We start from the raw sequence: 24,148 nt of genomic DNA, 5'->3' as shown, positions 1-24,148 counted from the left end.
TATGAGGAGTCTGATGTCAATTAAAAACTGCTATTTAATCATTCTATTTTGCATTGTTCTACACTACCGTTCAAAAGTTTGGGGTCACTTAGAAATGTCCTAATTTTTGAAGGAATATCACATTAAATAAATCAGAAATACACTCTATACATTGTTAATGTGGTAAACGACTATTCTAGCTGCTAACGCCTGGTTTTTAATGGAATATGTACATAGGTGTATAGAGGCCCATTTCCACTGTTTTAATGGTACATTGTGTTTGCTAATCCCGTTAGAAGACTATTGGATGATTGGAAAACCCTTGAAAACCCTTGTGCAATGATGTTAGCACAGCTCATTACTCAATACTATCATTTTTTATAATCTTGTCAATGTCTTGACTATATTTTCTATTCATTTTGCAACTCTTTTGATGAATAAAAGTGTGACTTTTAATGGAAAACACAACAAAAATTGTATAGGTGAGCCCAAACTTTATGTACTATGACAATATTAAAATGTAATGGAAATGGTTTGCAGAACATAACATGACAATGACATCATAATAGTTCATAATGCTCCATCATGCTCTAAATATATACCATTGCTGCCCATATGTAATGTCTGTGTAAATTATGTGTGATTGGTGTTGGCAAACATGGCTATGATGAGTGGAGTAAGACCCCGAGTGCAGATGATTCATGACAGCTGCAGAACTTTGGTCCGGTTGGCCAGCACCGGATCAGGATCAGGATCTTAACTCACCGTTACATTCATGGTAAGAGGGAGGGCTCCATGTTTATATTTACATACACAAGAGGCAGCAGGGTTTGAAGATTTCAAAGCTGCAGAGCAGAATATTTGTGATGGGTGGCTCCCATAAAAACCCTGACATCACTCCTTTCTAGTCCATTGTTTGAAACAGCACAAACGTGGAAGATCACAATCTGTCCTCCTCCTCTCTTTGTTTCACACACACACACACACACACACACACACACACACACACACACACACACACACACACACACACACACACACACACACACACACACACACACACACACACACACACACTCATAGTGAATGATTTAATCATCACAACTAACTGATGTGCCTCACCCTCACATAAGCCTTATGCTAACCCTAAAACCAGGTCTTAAACTCCCAAAAAGCCCTTTAAAGATGTGAGGAGCAGCCAAAATGTCATCATTTTCACAAAACATACACACACAGAGACACACACACAACCATGCATGCCCTATGCTACACAATAAAGGCAACACTCAACACAAACACATATAAGCATTCATTCATGAGGTAAAGCACAAAGGACAAGGTTCAGTGCTAAATAACTAACTAGCCAAAGAGGCCTTTTGCACATTTTGCTGCATCAAACGCGCTGCTGTAAACAGGTACTGTATATTATGATCGTCTTCAGCATTAATCACCAGCAGAAAGTAACTTGGCCCAAGATCGAGGCTCCGTTTTTATCAGAGCATCCTGACAGATGGAATAGAGCAGCTTGTGGGAGCGTTAAGCCCTTTCAGCTCGTCTCCTGTGGAGAAGTGTTTGTGAGGAGGAGCAGGTACGACTCCATTTTACACTGTGATCAACCAACGGGCCGACTATTGTCTGAGATTTATAGACCAGAGAGTAGATCAGCAGAAAGTGAATGGGCGAATGACGACGAGGGGGGAAGGACATTTGTTTAGTAAACGGGAAAAGCAGCAGCAGCAGCAGCAGCAGCAGCAGCAGCAGAGGTGTTTGTGTTCTTATTACAGTTATTTTACAGTTTTTACAACACAGTCCATATGAAGTGGAAATCCTGGAAGAAGTAGCAGCTGCACAAGCACTGAACAAACAAAGCAATAAGAAATAAAGCAGCCACATACGTAAGGAAGAGGATTAAGGCCACACAGGAAAGAAATATTGGAGTTCTGACTAATTCTGACTTTAAACTGAGAATTCTTACTTTATTCTCAGAATTCTGACTTTAAACTCAGAATTCTGACTAATTCTGACTTTAAACTCAGCATTCGGACTTTATTCTCCTTAAGTCTGACTCAAACTCAGAATTCTCACTTTATTTTCCTTAATTCTGACTTTAAACTCAGCGTCAGAATTCTGACTTTATTCTCTTTAATTCTGACTTTATTCTCTTTAATTCTGACTTTCGGAGCTGCTGGATCTTGTAAATACTGTATCCATGGAGTACAGTCTGGAGATCAGCACCAAGAAGACCAAGGTCATGGCAACAACAAAACAACCCACTGTACTGAAGATACACTGCCAGGGGGTCCTGCCGGAGCAGGTACCAACCTTCAAATATCTGGGCACCATTATCGACGAAACAGCTGGAAGCAGTCGTGAGATCAGTGCACGTCTGGGAGCAGCGCGGACAGCCCTTAGTTCCCTGGAGACCATCTGGAAGGACAGGGCACTGCGGGATGTCCGCCAAGCTGAGGGTACGGAAAGCCCTGGTCTGGCCCGTAGTGACATATGGCTGCGAAGCATGGACACTTCACGCTAAGGACACCCAGAAGATCCAAGCCTTCGAGATGAAGTGTTTACAGGAAACTACTAAAGGTCAGCTGGACAGAACATCGCACAAACAACTCAGTGCTAGAAGAGCTGGGGATCCAGAGGACACTTCTAAACATGGTAAAGAGAAGGAAGCTGCAGTACTTTGGTCACGTCACTCGAGCCCAGAACATCTCAACCCACATCCTGCAAGGGAAGATCTGCGGCACCAGAAGCAGAGGGAGGCCACGCAGGAGATGGGTAGATGACATCAGAGACTGGACAGGAAGGTCACCTGCCGACTGTACTCAGAGGGCGAAGGACAAGGGAAGGATGGAGGAAGCTCGTGCTAGATGAGACCATGGTCCCCGACCCTCAAGATGAGGATGGGACTAGGTGAAGGTGAAGGTGAATTCTGACTTTAAACTCAGAATCCTGAGAATAATGCCAGAATTATGAGTTTTAAAGTCAACACGGAATTATGATTTTATTTTCAGAATTATAACTTTAAACTCTAAAGTCTGATTCAAGTCAGAATTCTGTGAATAAAGTCAGAATTATGAGTTTTAAAGTCACAATTCTGTGAAAAAAAGGCAGAACTCCAATATTATTTCCCTGTGTGGCCCTAATCCTCTTCCATATGTAAGCATCAGCACATACAGATAAAGTCGACATGAAGAGGGGGAACATTTACGTGCAAACACACAGACAGTGTGAGGCAAATTCAACAAGCAAAAAGGAAAACACAGCTTTAAAAAGAGAAGGCTCTATCTCTGTCGTTATAAATAATCTTTCCATCTAGTTCTTATTATAGGTTGTTGTTGTTGTTGAAGAAACTAGTGATGAGGCAGGTGGCCTCCATCCCTCCCTGGTCCTACTGCTGTGTGATGCCAGAGGAATGTTAGCTTAGCAAGGTGTGATCATGGACTAGGTTAGTACCTGCTAGAGAAGGGGAGTGGACCTTGGCACAAAGGAGCAGGGGAAGGGCAGAAGCCTCTGTAGAAGGCCTGGGGCAACCTGCTGTCCCCCGGTTTGTGGATGACACTGTATATGGGCTCAGCCCTGCTGTGGGGGGGGGGGGGGGGGGTACAGGAATCACAGTGAACGGGAAACAAACAAAGCAACAGACACACAGACCAACAACAAAAGAAGATGCAACAAATGCACATACAAGTCACGTAAGACAAGCTTGGACGAGGACAACGCACATTCACTCCAAAAACACATGTGGCTCCATCACCCAAGGCCTAACCAGTCACTGCAGTCAAGCCTCGATAAAGTCAACGTGTGATCCAATGCTTGGATACGAGGTCGAAGGTAAAACCTCAGTCATAACAACACGCAGCCACTGCAGACCTGTCCAGCGCCTATCATACGCACAATCACCAACCGTGACCCTGATGAGATTAAATGCGTAAACTTCTGTAGCGACACCAGCAAATACCAGAGAGTATCGTGATGGAAGCCGCCCGTCTGTGACCCTTACCTCGTGAAGTCTTCCTCCCCGAGCATATGGCGAGGAACTGGCGAGTACCTGGACGGGGTAACCTGGGGCGGTGGGTACACGGGCTTGGGCTCCATTGCCCCCATGTAGTTGTGGCAGACGTGGTTGTCTACCGAGGTGGGGAAGGCTGGAGGGAGGGCCAGACCAATAGTGGGGAAAGAAAGAATGATTAAAACACAGGCGCCGAAAAACCCCCACCAAAATAACATTAATGGTCCAGATTATCATGATAAACAAGTGTTTTTCTGACGACAGGTCGCACAGGGTTGAAAATCTATATTAAGGGCTTTAAACCCGAAGCACAATAATACACGACAAGCCCTCGACTCTGTTCTGTGGAAATGTGATGATGATGAGATGCTGCAGCTCGAGATCGTGGGCTCTCATGAGCAGGTGGGATGTGAGAAACCGACCACACTCAGTGGGAGGCAGAAAAAAACTGCGCTTCTTGTTTCTGTGGGAAGGTTTCGTGAGTGTGTGTGTGTGTGTGCGTGTGTGTGTGTGTGTGTGTGTGTGTGTGTGTGTGTGTGTGTGTGTGTGTGTGTGTGTGTGTGTGTGTGTGTGTGTGTGTGTAAGCAAACTACATTCACTATGTGGGAGTCTGGGCATTGCAGTTTTTTGGGATGAGAAAAGAGATCCAACACAACACAAGGAGTGAAGCAGGCCAACTGAAATATCTCTGATAAAAGTTAAAAAAGACCTCGCGCAGCTATTACGACATACAAAAGCAGCCTTTCTTTGAATAAACGGGGACATATTATGCAAAATAACCTTTTTTTAATCATTTTAATATTTATATTTGGGACTCTGGAGGCCCTATGAGCAGGCAAAGTGTGAAAAAATATGTTTTTGTGGTCAGTACTAAGTACAGGAGATAAAACACGCCATGTTGACTTCTGTGTTGTTGCTACGTCACAATGACACATTCCTGGAATTGTTGTCCCTAAAAAACGCGAGAGTTTTGGGAATAGCGATGTGTTCTATACTTGGCTGCACAGTGCAGCACAGAGTTCTCCGCAAACTTCCAGCCTCAGAGGATTTACATTTTATATATGACGGCAATGTGCCGGCTAGAGTCTGCAAATGATGGAGTTTTCCAAATGCTAACTGCTGTTAGCTGCATAGACATTAGTTTCCTGCGTCTCATTTGCATATTTAAAGAGACAGGCACTCAAAAGAGAGCGTTCTGAACAGGGCTGATTGAACTGCTATGGTGCTTCATCCTTAAGGTATTTTGACCAAAGCATGTCACAGACATGTTCATTAGAACACCAGGGATTATAGGCTATAACATGTCTCCTTTAAACATTTTACATAAGTAGCCCATATAAAAAAAACGTGGTATCTGACGGCGACGGTGTAAGATGAGGTAGATACGTACTGCTGGAGTAGTCTGGCGGCGCGTACATGTCGTTGAGATGCACCGGGCCGGGCTTGGCCACCTTGAGGTAAACCATATCGGAGGTGTTCTTGAGCGCAGCCACCGCCTCCTCGTGACGCACGTCCTGCAGCACGATGTTGTTCACCTGAGCGGCGTTTGAGAGAAGAAACGTGCTGGTTGACGTGTGTCTTTGCAGCAACAACATCGCGCATCAAGAGCAGCCGACACGATAATGAATCGTAAAAAACTCAGGGCGGCGTGTTGTGCAGCACAGATCAATAGGTCAAATGCAGCAAGTAAAGCTTGTCTGTTAAGACTATTCCTGGAAATGTGCTGTCCATCACATTTTTCTGCGCACCCTCTGTAGTTAAGCAGTTTTAGCTACAGTGTGCAAAAAATGAAGGTTGAAAATATTTCCCATGGTAAAGCTGCTGTATTTCTGTAATAAATCATCACTAGCCATTACTACAGTCTTCATTCAGGCGCTCACAGTGATGCAATATTTTAATATATATGTATTGCAGACATGTTTGTTTGACAAATGTAAATATTTAAACTTAATACAGCAAGTTGAAACGTCGCTTGAAGGCTGAAAGTACTGCAAGATGTAGATTTACAACAAAATAAATACCCTAAATACCCTATTTCCCTAAAAATGGATACTAAAATACTATATTCAGGGTGAAAAATGTCTTTGTTTGGTCTCAATTTTAACAGTAAGAGTTAACTCTGTATGAATCCAGTAACTTATTTGCAGGTTTTTCCAGAAAGAAAGAAATTATTTTGATTTCCCTTTCCTTTGATATACAGCAGCTTGCACAAATGCAATGTTTCCCACCTTCATATCCCGTTGATGGGCCTTTTTAATGTCCCAACAACCAGATAATGCAGTGTACTGTAACATGTCCCATGCACAGTCAGTCATCACATACTGGACCTGTTTGTAATAACTACTAAAACACGTTATCCGAACACTCAATATGAGACTACGTATATGAGGAGGTTTCATACAGCGAGCAGGCGATCTCCGGTCTGCAGCCGTCCATCTTTCTGTGCAGCTCCTCCCTCGATGATCTTGGTAATATAGATGCTGTTGTCTCCGGGGATATGCTGATTCCCGATCCCTCCAGCGATGCTGAATCCCAGCCCTGGTTGAGTAATACACACGCAGTCAGGTAATCAATACATGTGCATATAGAATGGCCTCTGGCTCTGGTTCCATACATTTTTATTTTATTTCATATCCTGTGTCTGGCTCTGTTTCCACGCTGCTTATTTAACACTACTTTACAAGTTTAGTGTTATTTTTCCAAATGTACCGTATCCTGTGAATGTTAGGCAAACGTGTCTTAACCTTACGCACACACCTCAGAGTGTTGCATTCCTCGCCGAAAATAATGTACGAAAAGCAGCTTTCACACTAAAATTAGCACGTACTGTACATACAGGATTTTTTTTTTTTAACCCAGGTGAACCTGCGACAAAAGGGAATTTGGGAATGGAACACACCCAGAAACACTGAAGCACTGAAGTGACAATGTCTAACTGCTATGCTAAATGCACGTCTTTGCTGCTAAATATGAAGCAGACGAAGAGAAATCTGTGTTTTTAATCTTGTGTCTTGCATTCCCCGCTCATGCCAATGAAATCCCACATACTCTGCAGAATCACTTGACCTAGGAGTGAATGCAGACTAATACGGAAGAGGATTAGGGCCACACAAGAAAAAAGTTCTGACTTTAAACTCATAATTCTGACTTTAAAACTCATAATTTTGACTAAATTCTCAGAATTCTGACTTTATTCTGACTTTAAACACAGAATTCTGACTTTAAACTCAGAATTCTGACTTTAAACTCAGAATTCTTACAATTAAACTCAGAATTCTGACTTTAAAACTCATAATTTTGACTTTATTCTCAGAATTCTCATTTTTTCTGACTTTAAACTCATAATTCTGACTTTAAAACTCATAATTTTGACTTTATTAATAATCTCATAATTCTAACTTTATTCTGACTTTAAACACAGAATTCTGACTTTAAACTCAGAATTCTTACTTTATTCTGACTTTAAACTCAGAATTCTGTCTTTAAAACTCATAATTTTGACTTTATTCTCAGAATTCTGAATTTATTCTCAGAATTCCAACTTTAAAACACAATTCTGACTTGATTCTAAGAATGTTTTGTTTAAACAGAATTCTCACTTTAAAGTCAGAACTCAAATTTTTTTTTCCTGTGTGAACACGTTCCCACCAGAAAAAAAACTACAGTTTTCTGACCAGGGGTAATGGGGAACATCTGACCTTTTGGCCCTTTAAGCAGGTTGACTTCCAGAATGGTCTCGGGCGGCGCCTGCCTCCGTCGAACCAGCAGCCGCACCACTGGCCCCGCCTCTTTCAGGGCCTCCACTGCCCGACTGTGAACCACTTCAGATACGTCCACATCATTCACACGCAGCACACAGTCGTTAACCCTGTGGAGGGGAAGAAACACATTTATTAAACAATGTGCTTTGCATGTTTTTTTTAGGATTTGGTTTTGCAGTGAATCATAAAATTGTGGAAACACATAGAGCCAGAGGGGGGGTGATGGGGGCAGAGGGCTGCAGAAACCCAGCCTCCCACACAGGCCCAGCCTGATGGGACATGGTGGTATAAATTGAGCTATAAAGACGAGAAGAAAGGAAATAAGAGACGAGCTCAGGAAGAGAGAGACGGAAAGACTGAGGATGAGGGTAACCTTTATTTTACTAGGCAGTCACATTGAGATTCAAATCTCTTCTGCATGCATTCTTGCACATTTAAAACGCCTTTTGAGGGACGGGGGATTTTGAGTTGGAGTTGAGGAGAGGAACTCTTACCCCAGTCTTCCATCCATAGCAGCTGCTCCTCCAGGGATGATCTTTGTGATGAAGATCCCCGGATCATCGGGAATGTGGGGATTGTCTATTCCTCCGGCGATGCTAAAGCCCAGGCCAGAGTTTCCCTGTCACACAGGTCATGAGCGGCATTTTCAGTCGAAAATAAAAAAACAAACAATGATACACTTAAATGTAAAATAATGATGCACAGTTGTAATGCTAATCTAAGAGGAACGTGTGAGCGGTGTGTGTGCGCATGTGACAATGCCATGTATTCCATTTAACATGTCATACTTATTCCATTAACTCAAAGAGGCTTCAGTGTTGAACAGGAAATTGGACTTAAAGTGTAAGGTAAATGTTGTCTCTCACTCTCACTATCACTTCTTATTGAAAAGAAAGAGGATCCATTTGGATCCAGAGGGTCCAGGCTTCACACACACACAGCTGCATGTGACAGCTGTAGCCGCCAAAGACGGGCAGCAAACAAGACGGCTGAGAAAAGACTTCCACTTTATTATTTTCTATAATTAATGAGCGACAGTCGCACCAATTTAGGACAGAGGGAGGCTGAGGCCTCCCAGTGTGCAGCTCTAGAGCCGAAGGGACAAACCACCAAATGTTACACACCCACAGACCTTTTAAAGTGTGACTTTGCATGGTTTATTTAAGCCCCCTCTGCATGCAGAGACGCCACTTAGATTGGAAGGGCCTGCATCTATCCCGGGTCTGCAGGTGCGTCTATATGTGGGCGGAATAGCGACGAGAGCAGGAACTTAAAGCTCTGCCACTACAAGCTTAAACACAGCTGACGAGGGTGAGTGGGGTCTGCTGAACAATTGAACAGGAGAGCACTTTACAGCGCCGGCGCCTGCAGATGACACGTGCATCGGGATTAGACCTCACTGGTCTAATCCTGTGCTCAAGCTCACAAAATGTCTCACATATTATGATATAGATAATTACATCAGATGTATATTTGTCATGGCTCCTTTTCTCTGCGGGTTCCTTACTACCACCTAGTGGCGACAGATCCATTCATCATGCATTAAAACAGACGGTGCACACACATGTAATGAGCAAACCAACGGTGATGCTTACCCGCTCTAAAATGATCTCTTCATATTTATACATCCCATCACTGCCATTCACCTGCCGAAAGAAAAAACAAAACATAGCGGTTAGGTACGTCACTGATCATCTGAATTTTCATACATTCTCACCAGATATCGTTTTACTAACTATAAAGAAATACGAATTGTTTCCTCAAATGCATAAACACTGCAAGAAGACACATTCCCAACCAACAGACGGGGTCAACAGGATAATGGATGTTGGTCCACATGGTAAACAGAATGCTGCTACCAGGAGGGAGGAGGCTTTTGCATCCACGCACATGCACACATGCTCATGGACAGACACAGAGGGAGTGTGAATGTACTGTGTGTATATATATATATATATATTGAGAGAGAGAGTAGATAGAGAGGGAGAGAGCAGATACTTACATAAGGCCCTGCATCTAGTGAGTCTGCGTTGACGATGATGGGGGGAGGGTTGGCCTGTGAATACGAAGAGACACACATTATCTCAGTGTGTGTGTGTGTGCATCGCCACTTGGGAGCAAAGTGAACACATGCCACAGTAACAGTGAGCGAGTGAGTGAGTGAGTGAGTGAGTGAGTGAGTCTCCTTGGGGCCGAGGCCGTGGAGACGGGAACGTGGGGCGGCTGAGGGAGTTGTAAAGGTGTGAGGACTGAGAATGAGGAGAGAGAGAGAGAGAGAGAGAGAGAGAGAGAGAGAGAGAGAGAGAGAGAGAGAGAGAGAGAGAGAGAGAGAGAGAGAGAGAGAGACCACTCCTTATTAAAGGCCTCAGCCAGACGTCTGCAGTCTCCACATAAAACAAACGCAGCTCGTCGTGTTCCAGTGGCGCTGGACAATATGTTGATCCTTTTCACGTTCTCTTCACAGGCCAAAATCACATCACATTCAGAATGTAATGCAGAATCAGACTTGTACCAAATGTGTTCTATTTGATATTGAATATTACAATCACAAGATGACCAGGATTCACCAACAATTTAAATAATCAAAATAATAATAGTACAAATGATATATAATGTATACTGCAGAAAAGAGCCACCAGATAAATAAATAACGCAGGATAAAGAGACCACACAAATGAACTGCAAGCTATAAAACTTCCAGGTCTGATTCAGTTTAAAACAACGCAAATAATATTCAAAGCAATCGATAATTTACTTCCAAATAAAATAAAGACTTTATTTTAAAAATGCAGGTGGATGCCAGGACAACTTTAAAAAGTATGTGTGTTTCAATCTCTGGGGTTAAATTATGGAACAGTCTAACAACAGATGAATTAAAGAAAATACAAAATACACATTTTAAATAAATATAGGGATGAAGAACAGCAGTCTATCTATCTATCTATCTATCTATCTATCTATCTATCTATCTATCTATCTATCTATCTATCTATCTATCTATCTATCTATCTATCTATCTATCTATCTATCTAGCTAACTACCTATCCAACTAGCGGGGTCGTACCTATGTTTCCCGGGTCCTATGTTCCCTATCTGACTAGCTGACTAGCTAGCTAACTAACTCCCTACCCATCCATCTATCTATCTATCTATCTATCTATCTATCTATCTATCTATCTATCTATCTATCTATCTATCTATCTATCTATCTATCTATCTATCTATCTATCTATCTATCTATCTATCTATCTATCTATCTATCTATCTAATCATTTTAAGTTTTGGAAAGGTCTTGATGGTGGTTTTTGCCTGGAATAGTTGAGTAATTATAGGAAAATATAAAAAAAAAAAAACATCAAACAATCCCATCAAAAAGAAATCCCAGGTCTTCTTCCATGTCATAGTCATCTTAAAATAAATGTTGATATAGATTTCTTTCACTTTATACTAGCAGTCTAAATGCATTCTCGACGCCGCTTCTCCTGAGTCATAAATGCTTGTTTTTTCAGTATTCACTGTTGATGTACAGCATCAGTACCAGCCTTTAAAAAACCCAGATGATGAACCCTGGATCACAGTTCACAACATTTCAGCTCTATTGTGCCACCTGCTGTTTCTCTGCCTGTTTCAGGGCCTGCAGAGAAACGACGAGGTGAGAGTCCAGAAGGAAGGAAAGGTTGTGCAAGTGGAGAGCGAAGGAGGAGAAAGAAAGATTTAGGATCACTTTGACGGTCCCATAGTAAAGCACACCGGCTGTCTGCTTTTGCATTGATCTGACTGAGCAGTGTGGGTGAGCAGATGCTGACAGTGCAGCTCTGGGACCATGCACTTCCTGAGGACCGTCTATCCCCACCCCCCCGCTAACCTCCTCTCCACTCACCCAATCTCACCCTCTCACCTCTGTCTCATGTAGGTTTAATTATGTCCGTGTCCCAACTTAATAAAACCAGAGAGGGCTGGATTATTCTACTCTCTACTTTCCATCTGTTTCTCCTTTTAAAATATCATATTCCTGGAGAACCCTCCATCAAGGTAAGTGCACTCTTACGCTGAATTATGAAGTTTGTGCAAATGTCCTGAAAATTGTATTGAGGACAAATACAACAAAGTACAGCAAATGGATTTTGGATAACACTGAACATATTGTTGAATTGCAAAAGTATTCACATGTACACATAGATATATTATATATCCCAGTATAACGGCTATAACATATGTAACACAGGATACATTCAACGAGAAATCAACTCGACTACAAAGCATGAGTCTATGCCAGTCATTTGAAGACAGACACAGATGGGAGATTGTTTTTTAGTGGTTGCCAAATGCAGATTTTCTTTTCCAGACTTTTATTTTAGTGATTTTTTTCCTTTTCTTTTATGTGCATAAAATGACATTGTCACTTATTTCAAACATTCACAACAAAAGCAAATATAAATTGTATATTAGGGCTGGGCAATATGGCCTCAAATCAATATCACGATATATTGAGAAGCTGACCTCCATAACGATAAATTAACGATAAATTTGAATTTGCTAAATTACGCCATCGCCTAATTTGCATAACTGACAATTTGCCTGATATAAGTGTCCGAGTGTCTTAAAGGTACATGAACATACAGATAGCCTGCCTAGTGCCTACCTACACACACAGCCAAAAACAACTTTTATTATTATTTATTTTTAATTATCGAATATATCGATAGCAGCAAAATTACATTGATTATCGTCTTAAATTTCGATAACGATACATTTTCGATATATCACCCAGCCCTATCGTATATTATAATTATTATCTGTAAAAAGTGGCCCCGATATGCAACACAATCATGCAACTTACATTAACCTGAGAAACAATGAATACACTCATTGAGAAGTATTGAAGTTTTAAGTTGAAATGTGCAAAGCTGCATTTGTTCTGCATCCACCAGAGTGAATTTGAAACATACAATTCAAAACATCTAATCCCGTGATATAAAAAATTATTTAATATCTCCCCGAGATATAAAGGCCATGGATGTGACCTGACCTCTGCTCTGACTCTGGACAGCTGAGGCTGAGGAAAAGCCCACATCGCACAGTCAGCACAAACCAGACCTTCACTGTAATCTGCATATGGACCAACAGATGCTCGTGTCTGTGCGCTTATGTTTTGCACGTTACTACGCCAAAACACAAGTTAGAGGGGTTTTTTGATAGTGTAAAATAAGCATCTGTCGCCTGGAGTCCACAGCGGCCATGTAAGTGACAGTCAATTGTGATCCTGATACCAAAGCTCACACAGCGAGAGGAGTTGAAAAACACAGCCCGAGGGCAATGTCGGGGAATACACCGGCTACTGTTATCCCTCGGTGACTGACAAAGCTACTGAATCGACTATTGAGAACAATGTAAAAAACACACCTGTTACACACAATATAATACCTCTAGAGCTCATTTTAAGTATCATAGAGGACCAAATGATGCCCGATGAACATAAAAGTCCGGGTAGAAAGCAGCAGAATTATCCCAGGCCTAATCCGCTCTATGTGGAATTTTCTCATTACTAGCAAACAAAAAGGGAATAATGGACAATAATCTCAGCGTTATTAATCTCAACACAATAATGTGCTAAACTGTTTAGCCAGGTAACTTCGACTAGATTGGATTACCCCCTCCCTCCCTCCCTGTGCTAACACACTTAGCATCACATCTTCCTAAATGTGAATTTATGTTCTTTAATCTAAGTTTAATAAAATGTTAAAAATGCAATATTTCATCTCCAGCACTGAGACAGAAGTGAGGACCAATGATGGATGAAGCCAGCATTTGACATGCTACCATAGCTTAGCATAACCCCTGGAAGCAGGGGCTAACTGCTAACTTGGCTGTGTCCAAAGGAAAAGGAACAAATTGACTGATTAATATTGTTTACTTGACATGTACAAACAACAACAGTATGGATTTCTGGAGGTTTTTGTTATATATTTGGAGCAGACAGGCCTGATTAGCCACTCCTCTTTCAATGTTATGTTAGCAGACAGGCCTAATCCCCTCTATGTGAAACTCGCTCATTACTAGCAAACAAAAAGGGAATAATGGACAATAATCTCAGCGTTATTAATCTCAACACAATAATGTGCTAAACTGTTTAGCCAGGTAACTTCGACTAGATTGGATTACCCCGTCCCTCCCTCCCTCCCTGTGCTAACACATTTAGCATCACAGCTGATTAAAGGCAAACGAGATCTCACGACTGCTGAAGTTTGACGACAGACACAGGAATGTCTAAGGTATGAGCAGTAAAAAGTGATTAGTATAATACGGTGTGCAGAGTTCTGCAGGGTTGACTACGACCAGGACTTTATACACTGTGGTCTTTCTAGATTAACTACCGAGATAATCTGGTCACCATCCAGTCTGCAGGCCTTTGTTTTTACACCAGCTAATAAGCATGATTGTGCTTTTAATTAAGCCATGATGTGGTTAAATAACATGCACGTGATTCAGAACTGGTCAACAATAATGGAACAATCCAGGTCACAGATACTACAGCGTATTTTATCACTAATTGCTGCTGCTGCTCTCTGTGTGTGTGTGTGTGTGTGTGTTGGTAAGATGCAAGGTGACCTTTCAGCTTGATGGGTGGATTCTTTTTAATGATGCGCTCACACTTTATGGTTGGTATTTACATTTGGTTGAGAGCCAATCACGCCGCACGCACCCACGCCAGCTGATCCTAAGCACAGTTCATGGTACAACCTGGCATTTATGGATTATTACGTGTTAATGCAAGGTTTAACCGCGGTCGTCGGCTAAACGCGGCTCTGTAAATGTACATGCGTGATGTGACGAGAAAATTAAAATCTTCATTAAGTTCAGATATTGCCTCGTCTTTTGCTTTTTATTGGCGTTTTAATTGACACGTCGGCCATTAAAGATCGTCTACTTTTGCTTACCTGCAATGCAGATTGCAGGAGCGTTGGTGCTATGTTATGGACCACATACAGAGAAGCAAGTGAGCACACTGGACACAAAACAGCTCCTGGACAAACAATGACAATGAGTCCAGACTGCCTCCCCAGCGTGAGATCATTAAAAGTCCCCGCTGACCACCAGGAGTGATGAAGACTCACTGGCTACAGTCCTTTCTTTCTCTTACTCCCTCGTCTTATTCGCCCATCTGTTCATAAATGGCTTCTTATTCTCCCATCTATCATCTCGCTCTCCTGTCAGTCGGGACCGTGCATCTGTCTCTCGTCTCTCAGTAGACGTCAGTGTATCGTGTCCATTTTGGCGTTTGCGCCGCGCTCGCTTTGGCTGCGGACCCACGCGACAGTAACGCAACAAAGACTCCCACTGAACCTTGGCAAGTGCAAGGCGCAGGCTTCGTCCAAATTGTTAAATAATCAATGTGTTCCCATGGTAACCAGTACTCATACAGTATTGGTCAGCTCTACCGCGTGGCCACCTCCCCCCCCCCCCCCCAGCTGCTTCACCTCTCCAGGCTCTCACTGCAGTTAATGCAGCTCTGTGCTTGCATATATGCCTGGACATGGGCTGGACAAACACACACAGCTGAAATAACACATGATCACAATCTAAGATCTAACATTTTAGGTAATAGACTTATTTACTCTCTTCAACAGAGTCCGGCATAAGGATCATTCATTCATCTTCTATCGCTTTATCCATCATATGAGGGTCAAATGACCCTTCATTCTCACACTCACAGTCAATTTAAGAGTGTCCAATTTGGCTAATCCTCAAATCCAAAGGGGGGAAAAATAAACAAAACCCCCAATTTAACACTGTAATGCAAATAATTTCAACATATATTATGATTTTGAGGGGTTGAATGCTACTTACACTGATATGCTAGCTTGAGTTTATTACACATACTGTACTATAAGCCTCTAATTATTGTCAAGAACATGAGCATATCTTCCTAAATGTGAATTTATGTTCTTTAGTCTAAGTTTAATAAAATGTTTGACATACTATTTAACGTAATCTCCGGCACAGAGACAGAAGTGAGCATTTGATCTGGCTAACTTAGCTCATCATAACAGGCTAGCATGGATAGCATAACACCTGGAAGCAGGGGCTAACAGCTAACTGGGCTGAATAATATTGTTTACTTTACATGTACAAACAACATAGTATGGATTTCTGGATGTATTTGCTATATATTTGGAGCAGACAAGCCTGATTTTTCGCTCCTCTTTCGATGCTACGTTAGCAGACTTTCCCCTCCCATCAATTATCTCTTCTAAATCCTGGCAAGAGGACAAGTTAATGTATGCTCTGCTAAAAAAAAAAAGGCACATCCTGACGTCTTAAAATGTGGCAAAATGCTATTTAATTATGTGCAGGCATCTACTGTATACACCTGCTGCGTGTTGTCAATAATATTAGACAATAATAGAAACACGAAAAGGTCAATAAGGAAAGTCAAACCCTGGCTACACTTTCTTTTCCCCTCAGCATTATTTCTTTTTGTGTGTGTTTTCAAAACCTCGTCTTTCTGCCAGGTAGAGTCGAGGTAAAGAACAAGAAGAGGGTTTCAGCATGCTGACAGGGCAATAACCCGTTTTCCTCCTTAGCAAACATTTCCCTCACATAAGTTCCTCTGCCGACAAAGGCGCGCTGACATGACAGCTCATTCTCCGGCGGTGACATCGCAGTGAAATGCGACAGTCAGCCGCGCTCAGATGATGCACCCAGTCAATCAAACCATACAGCTAATGCTGAAGGAAGCTCTTCCTGGTAGTGAAGTCAGAGCTAATAGCAGATAGGAGAACAAGACGTCCTTATATATCTAAGAATGTGACATTTCTGATGCCTCCGGTCGTGCTGCATTTGTGTTTTCCCGGAGAACGCCGAACGAGAGACGCAGTCCGCGGCGGCGCTCTCATCCTCTGGCTCTCTTTGGCCTCTCCTATAGGCCACGCTGCAGTCCAATCAATACCTACTCAATTACCATGCACCCAACATCTTATTCACGCTGAGGCCAGTGTGCTGGAGGAAACGAGGCAAGGAGAGAAGCAAGGTGAGAGGAAAGGTGACATGTTGAGGCAAAGGAGGACCAACGCGCCGCGGCGATCGACGATTTACGCGGTCGCGGACGCTATCGAAGCTCGACGTTTTGTCGTTCTTTGTCTGGGACGAAAGCGGGAATAACGACGTATAATAAAGAATATCCCGTCGCGGTAAAGGTCAACCGCTCGTTCTCTCCTGCAACACCACCGGCTAAATTTAGGCGCTCGTGTCAATGAGCCAGCCACAAGGAAATTAATTAAGTTCGGCCATAAAACGGCCCCATTAAAGCTCAAAGTTTTCTGATTTGATGGTTATGATTGAGCACTGTGGCCATGTTGCTCCCCGCCGTTTCCCCAACACACACACACACACACACACACACACACCACAGACGAGCATTCATGAAAGCGTGATTAATAGCTCGTCACAGCTGTCATCACTGCGCCCTCCTCATCTTTATGTAATATTACAAAAGCAGGCTCTGGCTTATACCTCTCTGTCATGCTGAGCAGCCCCAAATGAGAGCCGGATAGTTTGACCTTCACAGACGCAGCCACAGAGGGGAAAGTACTTAGCGTAACAAGTATTCAAAAACAATGACGGCCTCTCTACAAGTGACCATGGACGTCGCACAGCATGTGTATGTGTTAAAAATCGTACTCTATTTATACATGTTCTTACTCTAACACCATTGTAATGTCCTAATATTCATCTGGCATATTATTTTATGATGCTAACCCTGCTAGCATGCTAAATGCTTAGGACGTTTACGATAATCAAGATGTTATTGACTTTAAAAAGACATTTTTAACATTATTAACGTCTAAATAATGTCAATGTTTATTTATAATTTAAAGAAAAACAGATTTATACCACAATTACCTATGTTAATAATCAAAGATAACTCAATTAGCAAACATCACATTGTCACTTTAAGAAGCTAAAACAACATGTGATCATGAATGTAGTATGTGTTAAAAATCTTACTCTATTTATACATTTTCTCACTCTAACAGTATTGTAATGTCCTAATATTCATCTATTATATGATTTTATGATGCTAACCCTACTAGCATGCTAGATGCTAAAGGACATTTACGATAATCAAGATGTGAATCATCATATTAAAGCAAATTATTGACTTTAAAACATTTTTTTTTTAACATTATTAATATGTACATAACGTCAACCTGGCAAAATAATAAGTAATGTTCAGTTTAAGAAAAACAGATTTAGACCACAATTACCTAATAATCAAAGAACACTAAATTAGTAAACATTATTGTCACATTAAGAAGCTAAAACAACATGTGATAATGTATGTACAGTATGTGTTAAAAATCTTACTCTATTTGTACATTTTCTTACTCTTACACTATTGTAATGTCCTAATATTCATCTATTATATGATTTTATGATGCTAGCTCTGCTAGCATGCTAGATGCTAAAGGACATTTACAAGAATCAAGATGTTGTTCTCTTGTGAAACATCATATTAAAGCAAATGATTTAAAAAAAACTTTAAAAAGGCATTATTGCATTATTAATGTGTAAATAATGTCACTCATTTCAGCAAAAATAATGTTCAGTTTAACAAAAACAGATTTAGACCACAATTACCCATGTTAATAATCAGAATGATAATTAAATCAACACTTATTTAGCCTATGAAACCACCCAAAATCCAAATATATTCAAATTACAATCATATTAACCAAACAAAATCATCAAATTGTCACATTAAGAAGCTAAAACCACATGTGACGTATTCACAAATGACTGAGATGAACCAAAAATTCAGAAACTCCCTCAAAAACACCTTTCTGCACGAGTCAGACTTCATCACACGGAGCGGAACAGCCATGATGAAGCTGCACTTGTGACGAGGCGCCGCCGAAAGAAGGAAGCCCGTCGAGTGCGAGTGTCATCAGTATGCTTCACATAATCCCACCCCCACTACTTCCTCTACATCAGAGGTCACTGCAGCATGTTACCTCACAGCTCTTGACTAGTTGCTACCCCTTGTTGCTAAGCTGAGAGAGCTGCAAAGCGTGTGTCCCTCCTCTGGTGTTTTGGATCCTGCAGTGAGCACCGGTAACTGTGCACAACCACACACACACACACACACACACACACACACGAGTGTTGAGTGCTGCCATTTTGATGCTTTCACCACTGTTGTCAACAATGGCAGCATTATTCCACCTTTGTGGCGTCATCGTCCTTTAGATTCACCGGTTTGACTTCATTTAATTTTGTTGCTCAGTGTTTGTGAGCGTGAGCCGTTTTCTCCATGTGATGCTGCGAAGACGCTAAGATGAGTCTTATTCTGACATGATAACTGAGTGCTATCTACTCAGCTCACGGTAGCTGTCGCTAAATTAACACCAGACTCCTCTGTTAAATACATTTAAGACATTTCCTTACCTAAATGTTGGAGATTAGCGCAGATTTTCAAGGATTTTTACGTCTGAAATTGTTCGGTTTGATTCCCGCGTCGGACGTCGCGCTCATGACTTAGGTAGCGCTGATGGAAAAGAAAAATAAACCGAGTAGAGTCGCACGATAGTAGAAAAGCTGTAATGTCTGCTGTTCAGGTTTTGTGTTAAAATTAAACCTTACTCCATTAAATCAGCAAATTTTTTTGCAGTTACAATCACAGCCAGCACACAGCTTAGCTTAGCTTAGCATACGCCACAGCGATTGGACGCAGGAAAGCGCCGCTTTGGCTCGGACTTATTCTACTATTTTCTGTGTTTATTCTGGAAACCAAACTGAATTTTCTCATTAAATCATAGGACTGTGAGTGGTTGTCAGTGTAGAGAGCAGTTGCCAGGCAAAAATAGGCAAATTAGAGACGTTCTTCTTCAACTCTTGGACTAAAAGCAAAATTAAAAAAAAGGGATTTGTCCAACTTATTTACTCCACTAACATACTGTACTTTTAAAACTTAATGACTACAGGAAATCTGCCGTGAAAGACGTCCACACTGAGTCTGAAACTATTCAAACTCTATTTAACTCTAATTTCTTTTCCCCCCCGAGCGCCTCACAACACGACTTCCTGAGCTGCAATCAGATCCTTTCACTTTTAGATTTTCTGTTTCATGGATGCAGCGATGATGCAAACAGCGCCCCCTTATGGTCTTAAGACCAATGGGCTTTTTGTGTGCACAAAAGCAGCAAAACCACCAAAATAGGGGATTATATTGACATTTTTGTCAGTTTTTGCGTCTCTGAGTGCCTTCTCTAATACTTCGGCACATGTTACAAATTTTAAAAATGAAGAGATATTGCATTTGGTTACTTATAACCACGTTTTAAACCTAATGAAATGATTACACAAGGTCATAATGATGTGTGTGAAGTGGAAGAGTGAATTTCCATGATTTTGTCATTAACTGTGCGGCCCTAAATGCGACAAGAAACCACAGATCTTCACAAATCAGAACCGTGAGACGTGGAAGACAGCAACTTTGACCCGGTACGTCCCCCTGGAGGACGCGACCTGTCTGCACACACCATTACACCGTGCTGTTCCATACACACTTGCATGTGCAGCCATTCACTAGTATTGGCTCGCAATGTTATGTGTGTAGGTGTTGAAGGTGACAAAGAATTACAATAAGCAGCGCAAAGTGCGAGGAAACAGGAACAAGCGGCTAATTTCCCCTACGATAGTTAACATGAATACTTGCACATTTTTGTCCATATGCTGTCGTATTAGGTGCCAAACGGCAGAGAAAGAGAAAAACAGGGCAGTGTTTTTTAAACGTTTGTAGCACTTGTGGCGACTGCCAAGTCAATCTGTCTCCTGTTGAGGGTCCAGATTTACCCGAGTTTGAAGACACTGATCTGAGGACACGAGGTCCAAGTCCAGAGTGCAATATTTAAGGTGATATTACTGTACTTCATTTAGTGATCTTCATTAGCCCAGAGACTCCAATATACTTGGAAGGGAAGAGGTGAAGTACACGGTGAAGTACACGACCGTTCAAAAGTTTGGGCTCACTTAGAAATGTCCACTTTTTTTCAATGAATATAACATTAAATCAATCAGAATATACATGTTTAAAGTGGCAAACGACTATTCTAGCTGCAAACGTCTGTTTTTTAATGGAATATGGTGTATAGAGGCCCATTTCCAGTGTTCTAATGGTACATTGTGTTTGCTAATCGCGTTAGAAGGTTATTGGATAATTAGAAAACCCTTGAAAACCCTTGTGCAATGATGTTAGCACAGCTGAAAACAGTTTCACTGGTTCTTACAAATCATTATTTCTAATCTCATCAATGTCTTGACCATATTTCTATTAATTTTGCAACTCTTTTGATGAATAAAAGTCTGACGTTTGATGGAAAACACAACTTCAACAATAAATGCTGCTACATTTTCCACACTGCACCTTTATTGTTGAAGCGTTGACTGTGATGATGAAACACTGTTGACTACGAGTCGCGGCGACTGACACGACGTGACACAAACACGTTGTATATGGACTCTCTAATTCAGGACGTATCGATACGAAATTAACAGCGCTTGAAATTGAATTCCTGAAATTTGCAGCACGAAATAATAAATTGACGTCTTTCTTTCTCGCAGGAAAAAAAGCGAAATAAGAGGATTGATAACCGCTCTCTTGTTTGGAAAGAACCAGAGCAGCGTAATCTTCTTTCTATAACTTAATATTTGAGCAAAAAGACATGAAGGTGGCGCAGAATCTTCTACAACAAGCACATTATGGAAGAAGAAAACTGATCAAATTGGATCTTTCCTCGCTACAGCTGCAGGAATGGCTGCTTTCCTCAGTCTTACTCATCAAATGTCTCTTTATTTTCTTCAAAAACCACCATTTCTCAAGCAATAAATACATTATTATGACCCGTGTGTGGAGCGGGGAAAATAATAATTGCCAGTTACTCCCCTTATCCACATGAGGTCTGTCTGTCTCAGTATTACTCAATCATTAAACACTAAACGATGAAAATCCACGTTTGTTCACTAAAAAACGGTTTCACACACAAGTTATCATCACAATGATTTAAACTTTAAGTGTAAGAAGTCAGTGAATATGACTAACAATAAATCATGAAAATTTACAGGGGTGCCCAAACTTTACATGCATACCACTGTATATACACATATATATATATATATATATATACACATACATACTTATATATATATATTTATTTCTATGTGCACTGAACAGCGCCCGCCCTGTCTGCTGAGATAGTCCAGTGAGCATAATATGCAGGGGTTGGATTAACTCATTACATAATTGGACATTTTAAATGGTGAATATTAATCCGCAAACACCCATATTGGAGTTTCATAAGCAGCAGCATTAGCATTAGCATTAGCAGCAGCAGCAGCAGCAGCAGCAGCATACAATATGCTGCTCACCACCTTAAGAGCACATTTAAACACACACAGTATTTGAGCGATGCTTCAGCTGCATTTCCCCGTGTTTTCGGAATCGAGCAGTAAATATTTCCTCGATTTGTGCATGTGTGTGTGTGTGTGCGTGTGTGTGTGAATCACAAAAAGCTCTTGGAAACCCAGAAGGCTTCAGCCACCTGCGTATCAACATTGCAATCTGAGGGGTAATTAGCTAGCTGTGCAGCAAATGCTACCGTGCAGCTCTCTCTGACTGAGCGTGCACCATGGCAACGCTCACAGGACTGTGTCTCCTCCTCCTCTTTCATCCCTTTCTTTGTGCCACACCTCTCATTTCCTTCACCTTGTTCTCCCTTCCTTTCCATCTCTCCCTCTCCTTCTCCTTGAATCCCTTCCTCTTCCTCCTCCTCCTCCTCCTCTGTTGCGTCGTCACAGCCCAAATGGAGACGACTGAAAAGACACTCGCTGGTTAACATCAGAGGAGGAGGAGGAGGAGGAGGAGGAGGAGGAGAGAGGGCTGGGTGACGCTGCCTTCCTCGACATTCTGAACACAGGCCTGGGCAATTTTTATGACATGCTGCAGTCGATATTATTATAGCCACGAGAAGAAGCCGAGGAGAAAAACAAAAACCCTGCGTTTAACTGCATTTCCTCTGGCTCTTTACGCTCATATTTAAAGCTCAGATTGGACCTCACACACACGATAAGGTCATCAAATCATCACCAAAGGCAGTTTCATTCAAGAGAGGCAAGAAAAACAAATGCATCACTTCTCTGGTGTTGAGATTTAAGGCGCACTGACTGAGTCACAAGCAAACAGTCCACCTTAAAACGAGCTGGCATCTGATTTAGAGCTGAAACGATTCATTAATCGATTGCTAAACGAATCATCGTCTATTTTGATTCATCGGTTTGAAGCTTTTGTCACGATTAAAACAAGATTTCTGATTGTTTTAGCTGCTTAAATGTGAAAATTGGTTTCTTTGCTCCACATAACAAAGAAATCATTAAAAATTAATCATTTTGGTTTGTGGACAAAACGGACCAAACGATTCATCGATAACAGATGAATCGTTAGCTGCAGCTCTAACCTGATTTATCTGAGTGATTTATTTCAGAACTAAAGTGAAGATGAGGAAAAGGGCAGCAGCAGCAGCGCGACCTTTCACTCATCTCTCATTCTTCAGAGATTTATTTATTTATTTATTTATGACGCATTTGCAGAGAGGAGACACGTGAAAATTTACTTAAAAAACACATTTAAAATGATTACTGTGTAGATATCTGTGCAGATCTGTGAGACACAAACACGTTCTCTTCTCGTCTGTAGAATAATAAGACAATTATTCATCTACAACACACATTTTGCCTCCTGCGATTTGAAAATGGTTGTCCTGTTTGGATGAAATTTCGATGGATTTTTCAGTCGTTCATTCACGACCAGCACCTTCCTGTTTAACGCCACTCTGATAACAAAGTGCCAGAACTATCATGTTGTGCTTCTTTGCTTGATGTTTTTGGTCGACTGCTGCGTCACATCCTTAGATTTCATGTGTTTGAGAAGCCAACACCACAAGGATTGGAGAATTAAAACAAAACTGAAATGCAAATGTCATACGTTCTGATCGCAAAATATTGTTAAAAAATAAACATCTCCAGACGCCACAACCCTATAATATAATCCTGAATGGAGCAACATTAAAATGAAGTGAGTTAAATAATACATTGCTTCCCTCAGCGCTGCAGTGTAACATTTCCAATCCAATCCAACTTTATTTTACAAAGCACTTTAAAAACAACAACAGCTGGAACAAAGTGCTGTACATCAGATCCTGAGCATCGCCAAGTCTAAAATGCCGAACCTTCCCTTTTCTGAAACACCTCGAGCAGAGATGTTTCCCTTGTTGTCGCTTCCTCTCCATCACGTGATAATTCTCCGCGCCGACACTTTCAAACCTGTTAGCGATAT

The 24,148-nt window shown here is 41.4% G+C and overlaps 1 protein-coding gene across 7 annotated transcripts in view; it reads right to left on the bottom strand.

The window, feature by feature from the left end:
* Window positions 1-24,148, bottom strand: part of dlg3 (discs, large homolog 3) — a gene marked incomplete at its 5' end in the record, with an annotated part of 80,406 nt that overhangs the window by 25,261 nt on the left and 30,997 nt on the right. For 3 of the 7 annotated variants that reach the window (XM_083891686.1, XM_083891685.1, XM_083891684.1), the window contains 7 exons: window positions 3,989-4,151; window positions 5,388-5,532; window positions 6,399-6,535; window positions 7,696-7,865; window positions 8,253-8,377; window positions 9,354-9,404; window positions 9,761-9,814. In XM_083891686.1, coding sequence (XP_083747812.1) covers window positions 3,989-4,151; window positions 5,388-5,532; window positions 6,399-6,535; window positions 7,696-7,865; window positions 8,253-8,377; window positions 9,354-9,404; window positions 9,761-9,814 — 845 coding nt within the window. Of the gene's footprint in view, window positions 1-3,441; window positions 3,568-3,988; window positions 4,157-5,383; window positions 5,533-6,398; window positions 6,536-7,695; window positions 7,866-8,252; window positions 8,378-9,353; window positions 9,405-9,760; window positions 9,815-24,148 lie in introns of all 7 variants that reach the window. The other 4 variants (XM_083891681.1, XM_083891680.1, XM_083891682.1 and 1 more) reach the window with 3 other exon arrangements.

This window comes from Microchirus variegatus (assembly GCF_963457635.1).
Source record: "Microchirus variegatus genome assembly, chromosome: 6".
In the NCBI taxonomy this organism is placed as follows: domain Eukaryota; kingdom Metazoa; phylum Chordata; class Actinopteri; order Pleuronectiformes; family Soleidae; genus Microchirus; species Microchirus variegatus.
The sequence above is the reverse complement of the archived record's forward strand: the minus strand, read 5'-3'. Positions and strand labels throughout refer to the sequence as shown.